Source organism: Colias croceus, chromosome 18 (assembly GCF_905220415.1).
Source record: "Colias croceus chromosome 18, ilColCroc2.1".
Classification (NCBI taxonomy): domain Eukaryota; kingdom Metazoa; phylum Arthropoda; class Insecta; order Lepidoptera; family Pieridae; genus Colias; species Colias croceus.
The window spans coordinates 8,264,791-8,277,328 of NC_059554.1; the positions used below are offsets into that span (position 1 = coordinate 8,264,791).

Here is a 12,538-nt window from a genome sequence, read left to right on the forward strand (position 1 = left end):
AGCTTCCAAACACGTGACATGTGTGCCAAATTTCATATGTTGTGTATACTATGTAGGTTTTTTTGTTTGTATGTTTGTCCATGATAAATTCACAAATAACTTATGATTTCTTTAGTTTACATATTAGTTTAGGTATATTTCACCCGGGTTCAGTGAGTTTTATCAAAATTGGTTCGTTTTAGAGAGCTAAATTGTGTACAATTCACAAGGAAAACAAAGTCGACACGACGCAGCAGCTGTTTTGAGAATTTGGCTTTCACTCGATGTTTGCGCGCTCTCTAACGTCAGAATCATTGAAGTTGGTTTAATTTTGTACATTACCTACTACTAGAGTATGGCCAGCCAAAGCTGAACCCAGTGTTTTTTGTAGTGGCCACACTATGGAATGTCATCATGGCGTTTCTGCGTAGTTAGTTGTCAGTTTTGTTGAAAACGGTTCATATTATTTGCTTTATTAACCAAATTTTTTTAGTTGGGTACCTAATGTAACTATGTACTATGATTACCTTTATGTATATCAAAAGTATCAAAATGTTTTTTTTTCTACTGAAGCCGATGTTACCAGGTCCGTATTTTTTAAATTTGTCGCCCTTTACTGGGTTCAGCTTCGGCTGGCCAGACTCTACTGTTTCATATTTTAATTAATAACTCAGCCTCCGGAATCACAGACACAATAAAAAATCTATTGTGTCGTGGTCCGATCGGGCCGCTCGGGGCTCAATCTGTACGCGATCAGAATATTCGCTAAAAACTATTTTAGTTTCTAGCGAATGAATGATTTGCATTGATTTGCACTCAGTTGCATCCTTCCTCTATGATTTGCACGCTCATAATATTATGAGACCACTTCGACACGTATAAAGGCACAACCCATGTTTAAAGGCAATCAATTATAGTTATATCACACAACACAACACAATATGTTAGATGGGATTTAGGACTTGAAAATAGTTAATTTTAATTTTATTAAAAGTACTATGGGTATAAAGCTAAAGTGCATAGGGCTACCCTAAATTCCTCTTTAAAATATACGACTGAAGGACTTGTATCCATGGATTTGAATAAATTATTTAGGTATTCTTTAAAATATAACTAACGTCAAATGTCAATTTTATAACCACAAAAGTTGTTTAGATTGGGAACTTTTTATTAGAACTGCAATATTTTGCAACGAATGCTATATATTAGCTCAATTTTAATACTGTAGTGTAGATATTTCTGGTTCTAAAATCATTTAGTACTGTAAATAACGATTCTTTGAACCTACAAATACATAAATTTAACACAGAGCACTGATTATTATTCTCGAAGTTTTGAAGTGTTTTTAGATATTAGAGAAGTTATTTTTTATGGATGTTTTATCCTATGTAACTAGTTGGTTTTGGAACACATAAAGTTAAGTAAGTATGAGTCATAAAAACTATTTCGTATCATTACTCCATGTTTACATAATACCAACTCCTAGAAACTTAGGGTACTTTTAATGAGGAAGGTTTGTACTTGTTTATTCTATAGGTACTTCTAATATGTAACAAATGCAAATAGTATTATCCCTCTCATGAATATATAAATTATATTATTATTACATTGGAGAAACATAAACTGTATTTGTGGAAATCTTACTGCCAAATATATGGGTTCTTTCTAAATAATGATTATTTCCACTTCACAATTTTACAATGTGTATATTTTTAATGATATCATATGATGACTGATAGTTCACATAGATTTTAAGTTTAATACCAAAATTACATTAACTTATAAAGGTACTAAAACATTAGGCTAAAAATATATACTGATATTAAATGGTTATGAATTTCAAATTTCAGTCTTTGCTGCTCAGCCAGATTGAATTTACAAGTGACCATACTCAAACTGCTACGGTCAGCAAAATGCATCTTTCCAAAACATTGGACTATTTAATATTGTTTGTGTAAGGTAAGTTCTTTATTTTTGTATATTTAAATGTATAAGTGAAGGGGCCTTTCACTATGTAATTTTTTTTTTATATTTTAACATAGTCAAAGGACTTATCCTTTATTAAAAAAGCAATCTTTTAAAATTATTGGTTACCGTTATACCATTGATGTAGAACACAATCATCCATGTCATATGTGATGCCTTAGTCCATAAATGTACTATAAAAAATAAATTAAAATTTTGAAATATAGTTCTTGAGATAAGTGTGTTCAAACAAACACACTTAAGTAATCTTCAACTTTATATTGTATAGTTAACTTGTCATTTTATACATAGTATTAAAACTATTAATGAGATATGAAGTATCTATTCTCAAATTACAATTGTGAGGTATATAATGCCTCACCGCCTCATTAATTGTCTTAGGTTATTCTAATGTTTGAATAGTGGGATAAATAATATAATTATAGAAAATATGTATATAGTAATATTAAATGCCATAAATATATAACATTTGTGAGTGCAGGTACAAAATCGATTTTAAAACCATGTTTTACTTTTCTATTGCAAGCCTTGTTTATTTTTAGTCAAAATGTTTTAAATATTCTAATTCACATCACCAATAAAGAAAATAATATACACTAGATTTCCGCCCTCGGCTTCGCCCGCGTTTGCAAAGGAAAACCCGCATAGTTCCCATTCCCGTGGGATTTCCGGGATAAAAACTATCCTATGTGTTAATCCAAGTGCTAAATTTCAGTAGTTTTTACGTGAAAGAGTAACAAACATCCATACATCCATACAAACTTTCGCCTTTTTAATTATTGATGATTAATGCACATAAGTAAATTGTAGTTAAGAGGAGGCTCCCTAAATTTTATGTGAATTTGCATTAATATTCTGAGACAGTCATACATACAATCAAAATTTAACTTTAGTTTATTTTTTATTGGGTCTTTTTCTTTACATGTACAAGACAGTTATGTAATTGTAACATTTTCGCTCGATTCATTTTTTATTCAAAAATTATGCCTTTTTAAAGGTTTATTACTTTTTTTTAAGATTTACTTGGACTTTATGTCTAAAATAAATGTTAACAGTAAGAAAATATAGTTTACTATCCAATCCCTAGATATTTTTCTCTAGATCAATTATTACTTTAGTTATAAACGAAATAACAATTGAGACTTACGAGAATTAGTTTCGAGCTCGAACGCGATCAAAGAGCGCACGCGATATTAAACTTTATTACGGCTTTGTTAGCGTCTAGTACCGTAGCTGTCTAACCGGTCTTAATGTTAAAAACAGCCAGATTAAACCAATGACTTACTAGACTATGATAAGGTTTATTTTGAGTGAATTGTATACAAAACTATTTATAGATTAGAACTATTTTTTTGAGTTTTGAGTTAAGAAAACTTATCTATTTTTGCAGAATTATGTTAGAGGAAAATCTATATATAATAAGTCAACTATTTTTAACTGACATTCTCTAAATCAACAGACATTCTTTGGTTATCATACATCTTATTTATTCTATTTTATTTAGATATAAATATATTATTGAATTGAAAGCTCGATAATAATTATTTATTTGTATTAAAATGACGAGATGGCAACATAATTTGTAATCTGTAAATATGCTTTAAAGTTATGTTGGAAATGGTAATAATTAATTAGTAAGTATACAATAACATAATTTAATTGACATTTAATTAGAATTCTAACGGTTATTATTTAAAAAACATAATATAAGTTTTTTTTAGTAACTCAATATTTTGGTATACGACTCAGTTATGTTTTCTCTATCTATTTTTTTTATTTTTCTAATTTATGAACAAGCCTTTTTTATGTACACCCAACCCCACATTTAATAAATAAATTAATTATATTAAAATCATATATAATTTTATAGACAGCTATAGTTTATGGAAGTGGGTATTGTTAACTTGCTTTATATGGGGTAAAATTTCTACTAAAATTACAATTTATATACTTAGTAGTTAGTCGCGTGATGACCTGAATACACTGGACAGTAAAGCTAGAAAACCACAAGACATGTATTATTTTATTTATTTAATGTGTATTAAGTAGGTATAACATGTATGCCGAGGGGGTTGCGGAAGAATTCTAACAAATACCCGCGGCCCCCTCATTAGAGCGGCTCGACGGAACACAGTGGGGTTTTAGTCGGTAAGAATCCGACATAACCCACGGCTCCTTCCCCGGGGGCCGTGGGTATCTTTGGAAAATTTCCCCACTATAAAAAAAAAAAGGTATAACATGTATGTGAATGCATGTCAGCAAAATATTTTTAAGGCACATTAGTCATAATTCTTAAATACTTTATAGTTGTATATTTCGTTGTATATTTATTCGCTATTCAACCGGATTTTTAAAATAATTTGATATTAAAATGCAATATGATCGAAATCAAGCAAAATAAATAACATAGAGGTTTGGGATCTATTCAATTTTTGTTTGATTTGAAATGAAATTGTAAGCATACAAAATTTGAAGATGAAATAAAAGAAAGTGTTATTCAATAAAAGTTCTTAAGTCTTAAATGTATGTCAATTGATTTACATGAATGAAAGGAAAAATGAAAAATATTTTTCTGATTTTCTAAATTGGGATGCTTAAGTCATCCTATTAATAATCTCAATCGTGAAATAAAAAAATATATTACTGTGAACCATACTTTCGTTGTCATTAAGAAAAATAATAATATTTTTCAAATATCAGTATTATGCTAACCATTGTTATAATACAAACGCGCTTTGTGATAAATAATAATTTATACAATTCAAAGTTAATACTTATATAGTTCAATTTATATTGAAACGTTTGAAGTTTATTGATACACAAAGTACTTATTGCAATTATGCGAATATTTTCCGTGTACTGTTGATTTTGTTTACATTTCATTTCAATCGGCCGATGTAAATAAGCGCGCCACTTAGTGATGTAATATTATACAATGAAAACGAGAGTTGCAGTGGTATGGCGCGAAAATATTCTTTATGCTGCACTCGGCATTCGGTTCCATTCAGCTGATGCGGCCGTGACAATGCGCGCGGCCGGCGCGGGGGCGGGAACGGCGAAACTGGGTCGTTCGCGATGTGTTGTCAAGTTCAAGGCCACCCAGAGGGGGAGGGGGCTTCCGATCGTCCATAGATGGCGTTGTGCGATTCGAAAAATTTTGCGAGCGGGGTTGAGGTGGGGTGCAGGGGAGAGGAGCGGGCACGAATTTTCGGTGCAACATACGACACGACGCTGCACTCGCGTGTCGAACGTCGCGACGCTCAGTACTGTTAGCTTTGGCGTGATAGCTAGACCCAAATAACACTAAACTAATCCGGCACAACCGCGCCGACATGGACTGGATGGAGATGGACGATGTGGTGCGTACGTTTTTAATTTTTCCGAATGCTCTATTAAAATAGCTGGAGTAAAATGAAATTTTCTATTATTTTCATTTTTGCGAAAAGCGGCCGTACTTGACCTATCCTAACAGTTTATCATCGCACATTTATAACAAACATTACATTCTTATCTCCAATGTTTGGTGCTCTATATTTTTTTGGTCCTTATTCTTTTAGCTCGTTTGAATTTATACACACACTGTGCAGTAATAAAATAATATATGATTTGAATGTGCTCTTGCACAATTTATGCTATCAATTCTTCCACTCATACAATGTAGACTGATAGAATAACATAGCCACAACTATGTACCTATCGGCCTCTGCACTCATTTAGTATTCGCAAGTGGCTAACAATCGGTCGATTGAGTAGTCAAAAATTGCCTTCAAATCCTGTTTGTCATTCTAACACACGAACCTGGTGCGGAAGTGCTTTAAGGCGAACTATTCTGTTTTTTTTTCACATCCTATATCGATTTTGAAGTTAAATGTTTAAAGCGATAAGATGTTTACCTATATATTGAAACATCAATATATATGACTGGGTACATTACATGTTCATAGCACATTATGTGCACGTATTTCGGGATCGGAAAGTTCACGTTACACGTGCGAAACGCAAAGTAACGTAGACCCGACCTGCCTCAACTCGCCGTGATCGATCGCCGAGCCGTAGCTGCGTCTAGCGAAGCCTATAACGGTTTCACCGCTCCTATTTCACGTAACGCAGGCAATTTGTTTAGACTGCCAAAAGTATGACGTAATGCTAAATTACCTGCGAACACATATTGTCTATAAACATAAAATGTCGATAGCGTATCATTAGTGATCTTAACATTGATCACCCGGTACTTGATTTAGAAGCGGTGCTCAATTTTAATTATAATTGGTCCTTCAAAACGAGCACTAAAACGTGTCAAACAATATGCTCAACTTGAAGTATAGGTCGAGGCCGTCTAAATGATTGGTGAAAGGTGTTAATAATAAAAATTATGCAAGTCTATGCACAAGAAAAATACATGATTGAGCTAACAAAAAATCTAATCCATCATCTGTGGGCTATTTTTTATAGCGTCTTTGAGAACGGGTTCTTTGTTTGAAATAAAGAATGAATACGGCCAGACGAAAGGATGTAAGAAAAATAATATAAAAATATTTTAATCATCTGCGTTTTGGACTAACTCTAAATTATTAGATGTCGCAAGAGAATATTACCAAGCAGAGCAGGAAACTAGTTATTATGACGTAAAGAAAATTTGGTAGCGGCTGTGTAAGCAGGCACAGATAAAATGAGAGTTCTGCCATATTTTAACGAAGTTTACTTGTATCTAATCTGATTTGCAGTTGCATACGATAGTATAGTGGGTTGGCCTTGGCTGCTTATCTACAGACGAATTATAGCATAATATTAATTTACGAAGATTTTTCGGATATTTATTCATATTTTGTTGAATCACAAATAATATGATCTGCACTTGTCGTGCGGAGTGCCCCGCGGTTTCAAAAATTCTAATTTTGATTGTGAATTTTTATAGCATAAATATTAAATACCATTCGTTGCAGATAATTGTTATTTCGAAAACATTACAATTTGATTGAGATTGTTTCAATGAAACACTCCAACCAAATATTTGAGACATTTGTAGATTTTTTGAGTGTGTAGTTGTGTAGATTACCTATTGTGTGATTTTGAAATTTTGTTCAAAATTTTATCACCTAGGTAATTCTATGCATTTGTTTTATATTTAAATTTATTTACATAATATATCATGTAAAAATGAGCGTCACGTTTATCGGTGGTGATATCTTTTGTCACGATTTACCTAACAGCGATATGGAGGCTCATAAAATTATACTATGTTGGAACAATCAAGGCTACTCGACTTCTTCTAGGTCTGGGGTGCGAAGGTCGCTGAGGCGCTCCACGAAATAAAACTGTCTAGTGTTACATTCACAGTTTATTAGCATTTATTGTCTAAATATATTAAGCCTTACAAAAATCCACCGTCTATTCAATTTTATAAATGGATTTTATTAGGTATGTATTTGCGCTATCCACCAACCATTTGATCCATCTCATTTGTAATTATCAACGTCAACAAAGATACTAAAGTATCGATCGAGGTCACGAGATCATGTAGCTTTGGTCATGGTCTTCAATAGATAAGAAATAATTTAAATGTAACACTTCCGTAGTGAGCAACCCAGTTAGGGCAATAGATGTTTTCTGCACCTCTTCATAGATCTAAATATTCTCCATACACGTTTCGAGTCTTATCGTAATCGTATTGGAAATTTTCGCTTTACATTGTTACGATATTTTATATAACATCTTTAACCTATTGCGACTTAAGTTTATGAAATTAGCACAACTCCATTCTTTGTTGTTAACTTCTAATCTAAATTAGAAATGCGTCAATACACGGAGTCAAGGAAAAGAGAAAGTGATAACGTTTTCCGATAAAATTATGTTGGTACATAAGCACTCGCCTAGATTACTTTTGACATGAAAATTTTGTGTAGATAGCAGGGTGATAGCTAAGGGGGTGAATTCCTCGAATGAAAGCCATGATTGGCAATTCGATAGTTTGCGAATACACATAATTGACAAGTTGAAGTAGGGGTATCAGGAGAGGGGAGCTGGAGCGGGAAATTTGGCGGTTGGCCTTGACAATGAACTGGCGGCGCGCACACTACCAAAATCCTCTTTGTACGTAGCACTCACTCACACAAGGTTAGAGGCTGCTATTCCACGAATGGCCTCTCCCACACAATTATTATTGTCGTAGGGTTGGCAATGTGGTTCTAATTATTTCTGAGCAGATGTGAAACCTAAAGTATAACCAGTTTAGACTTCACATTCACAATCACTGATAAATTATGTAATACAAAGCTGAACGATCAGCGCATTTGATAATGCTGAGATTAAATTAATAGGTGACTTTTCTTTGTCTTGATTATGAGATTTCAGGAACATAAAACCATATTTTCAAGAGTGTAGATCAATTTTATAGTGTCTTAGATGTTATGCAACGAAATACATTTCTGTTGCATAAGATGACAAAGCTCTTTTAGCTCTCTTGTCAATTATAAATCACGTTTGGGCATTATGTGGTGACCCTATATCCAAAATTCGAGGTTGTCGGCTGCGCGCCGCGCCCGCGCCGCCGCGTGCCTGTCCTAACACAACATACGTATAGACAGCCTAGGCTTTGTCGATAACGACTAAATATCCGCCGCCAAGGCTCTTTGTTACCTATGTGTGTTATGGTGGCAGTACACATGGGGCCAACGTGTTGGGCCAATGGGTTGGGCCAACGTGTAGAGAGCTACTTGGCGGTATGTTGGCTTCATTAACCTAGTTGGCGCCAATATTGGCAGGCCAACCGAATGTTGTCGGTTTTTTGTGCACACTTCAAAGGATCTTGGCGCGCTCCGCAAACAGCGTTCACACGTTGGTGTCTTGTTCAGTTTATTGTTACTCGTCAGTGGAGACAGTTCTCGTTGCGCGTCAATGAAATTTACGTTTCCATGTTCCGATAGCGATGGCGGCGCCGATGTGGACAAGCAATGAGGTTTTACAATTCGTAGAATTGTATCGACATGAAGGAATAATTTGGAATCCACTGCATGAACTACACAAAAATAAAAACCATATGACTCAATAAATTAGATGTTTTATTTTCTATTTAAGTATTATATTATTCTAGATGTTTTTCATAACTCACTTTCATACATTTGCGATAAAAAAATGAATATATTAAAAATGAGTAAAATAGTATGAAACAGTTACTTGTTCTTAAAAATTAAATAACAATATACAATGAGCATGATTTTGATCAAAATTTGCTTTATTACATAAATAATATTATCAAATATCACCAATCAATACATCCGTCCGTAATCATTAAAGTTTCGTTTTATAGGTAGTTATAATTAAATTAAATGTAAAATGTACACATTTTAAACATTTGAAAAAATCTAAACATATTTTTTAATAATGTTTCATTTATACAGAAATAAAAAAAAGGAAAATAGAGATTGGAAAATGGTATCATCGCAGACGGCAGAGTACACTCAAGAGTTATTGGTGCACATGTACGTAATAATTAATTATTATTAAACGCACTGTATAAATAAATTGCCGCGGCTGCAAGAACTTCTACGGACTACGTCCATCTTTGAAGCGCCAATGCAGAATGATCAGTACGCCAATGTGTGAACAGGAATCTTGATATCCTTCATTTTTTCCCAACACGTTGGCCCAACGCCTTGGCCCCATGTGTACTGCCGCTATAATACGTATTATGTCTTCGTGTGTGAGTCATCGCCAAAAAACCTAACTGTTATTTTTGGTAGTCTGTCCTATTTTTTATTTATAACAATTATAGAGGTAACTAATTGCTTCAATTCTAGTCTGCCCAGGTATTGCTATGATATTATCTTTGTTCATGGCTTTTGTTAATTTAATTTATGTACCCTTGGGGTTTTTAGTTTTCTGTTATCAACGGTACTTTGTTTTATGTTCCTTTAATTTTGACGGTGGCCTTGGGTTGTCTAACTTTTTACACATTTTGATATCGTGGTTTTAACTTTAAGTATTTTTATAAGTTTTATTTCAAGATATTTCGTTCTCAAATAAACTTCATAATATTTTTCATTACATTTTAAAGTGTAGGTACTTTTGCAGTGCTGTAATTACAATTATTTAATTAGTGGTTGTTTCTTGACGATAAGCACTCGGCTTGATTTATAATGCACGTGGTGAATCATGCGTTAAATCGTCATAGTTATCGGTCATATATTTAATATCACGCAATGTTTTATTCAAAGTTCGGACTCGGTCTTTGTGCATGAATATAAAGGATGCACTTATGATTAGCAAATTTTTTTCGGCAATTTCACTTGGCCTTAATTATATTTTAGGTGTGTCTAAAATCTTGCTCTCATCAATGAAATTATTTCAGAAACTTCATAAAATGTTTAGGTACCACAATTGTACCCAATCATTTCATAATAGCCCCTAAAATACAGAGCTATATCTTTTATACATAACCTAAACGATGTAAACAACGAACTCTTATATAACGTAAAAGCAGGTAAATCTTCGAAGCGACCAGCCAATGGTGAGCGCCGTTTATTGGGGTCACTCGGGAAAATGTTAAACTGCAGCACTCATTCGTTGTTGCATTTCGAAGGGCTATATATACGTGAGTTATTCGTGGCGGCATTATCGAAGGGACCAATCTGAAAGGCGATGGGCACGTGCTTGGGCGGCGCGTGCGCTGGTGGGGCGAGGCGTGATGTGCGCGTACGCAGTGCGTGCCAGTGCGTAACTGTAGCTACGTTTGTTTACATCTACAACGTTACAAGCTGGTTTTGTATCATCGACCCCATCATGATTGTAAATATCCGCGTCGTAAATTTAATGAATTTTAAACCGGATGGTCCTGAAATCACGGTTATGGAAATTGCAGTTTTTAAACGTGTGTATAATGTATTGGATGTTATTTGATAAAATTAGTGTGGAATGCAATGTGAAAATGTGAGTATTCTTTGTGTAGGTAATCCGTGAAAATTGATAAGCAAATTTTCTTGAGCATGTCAATTTAATCAAAGGCATGTAATAATGACGACATAATATTTTAATATACTTATATTCTTGACTGAGTTATGATTTAACAAAATCTTCCATTCTTCATGCGTAATGTGTCTTAGGAATCCTGGAATTTTAAAAAGTTCCTATTTGGATATTAGGATACCTATTCAGGAAAAAGAATCTTACTTCCATTCCTGTATATTCCCGTACAATGAAGGACTAATTTATTAGTAGAAATCCCGTGAGTTTTTGCACTCCATAACAAATTATGCAATAGAATAGATTAAAATGACTAGGTATCCAACTACACTTGACATCTTTATCATGCACTATTTTCTCCAATGCAAAGATAAAGAATGGTTTGTTATTTTAATATTGCGTTATGGATGTGTCGCTAGAAAACACTGATTTAATTGAAAGGTCAGGCTATCAAAAGCCACTTATTAAATACTACGTTATTAGGCCGCGAAACTTTTCATTTTATTTTCTTTACATTCTTTTTAAATTCACTTCTTTAATGTACCTATATTTACTCTTTTCTCGGATCTGCGCAAATGTGTGACCTAAATATGTTATTATTCAGGACCGTATTACGGTTGTATGAGACAAAAAGCGTCTTCGAAATTGTACTTTTTGTGAATTTATAAGTAATCCCGGCTTTCGGTTTGTCATGCTTGTCGCATGAATGTTGTAATACTTTTATTGACCCGTCCTTTATATTATGCAATACCCGTAATCAGTTATCTCATACTCCATCTTTTGCGAGGATATCATACGTAATTACCAACTCAACCTTTAATTTTTTAAGATTTCTTGGGAATTATAGAGGTAACGGTAAAGCATAAATAGCACAAAGATATCTTTAAAAAGGAATAAAAATTTATGAGTTTCGTGCGATCTAATCTTCCCTAGGCGTATATTTTACGTAGCTTATTTAACTCTGTAGGCAATTACCCCTAAATCATTGTCAGACGGATAAAGTAATTTGTTTATCTGGATGTATAAATGTTGTTTTTCATCTGAGCGCCTTGCCACCGAAAAATATCAAGTGATTAGGGAGAGAGCGGTGAGGCGTAGTTTTCCGCGGCGCGAGCCTTGGTATAGGTCGGGCGCGATGTCATCGGCCGCGCAATGTCACCCGGCGTTCCGTCGCACCCCCCGCCCCATCTAGTTCAGCGTCTGCGTGAATCAACCGACATTCGAGCTTCGAACCATTTCCGAATTATATAAAATCATAAGCCCCCTCTTTACATGTATTATATTGGAAGTATTCACCGCTTTTTAACCACTTTCTATTGTTTTTAGGATTCATTGTTGTTGTATGGTACGAATGATGTAACGTGTGACTGGGTCACCTTATTCCTTTGCATACCTTTTCAATTTTATTTACAAAGATGGAGAATGCGCATTACGTAGGTAGGTAGGTACCTAATGTTTTTCGTGCAATTAAAACATTAACATTTTTATGTATTTTGTGTTTTTATAATTTAAAACATCATTTATATTTTTAGCTCCTGTTTTTAATACTTAAATTAATTGCTTTTTTTCCTTTAACGTGATAAATTTCGCAGGTCTGTACCTACTCATGCTTTAC

The 12,538-nt window shown here is 33.8% G+C and overlaps 1 protein-coding gene across 4 annotated transcripts in view; it reads left to right on the plus strand.

Moving 5' to 3' along the window:
• The first annotated feature begins 1,114 nt into the window (after window positions 1-1,114).
• Window positions 1,115-12,538, plus strand: part of LOC123699647 (steroid hormone receptor ERR2-like) — a 36,673-nt gene continuing 25,249 nt past the window's right edge. The window contains exons 1-2 of one of the 4 annotated variants that reach the window (XM_045646645.1): window positions 1,115-1,400; window positions 1,830-1,938. Coding sequence is in view for 2 of the 4 variants with exons in the window: in XM_045646643.1 (XP_045502599.1) it covers window positions 5,298-5,324 (27 nt within the window). In the remaining 2 variants the exon portion in view is untranslated. Of the gene's footprint in view, window positions 1,401-1,829; window positions 1,939-5,185; window positions 5,325-10,656; window positions 10,891-12,538 lie in introns of those variants that run through there. The other 3 variants (XM_045646646.1, XM_045646643.1, XM_045646644.1) reach the window with 3 other exon arrangements.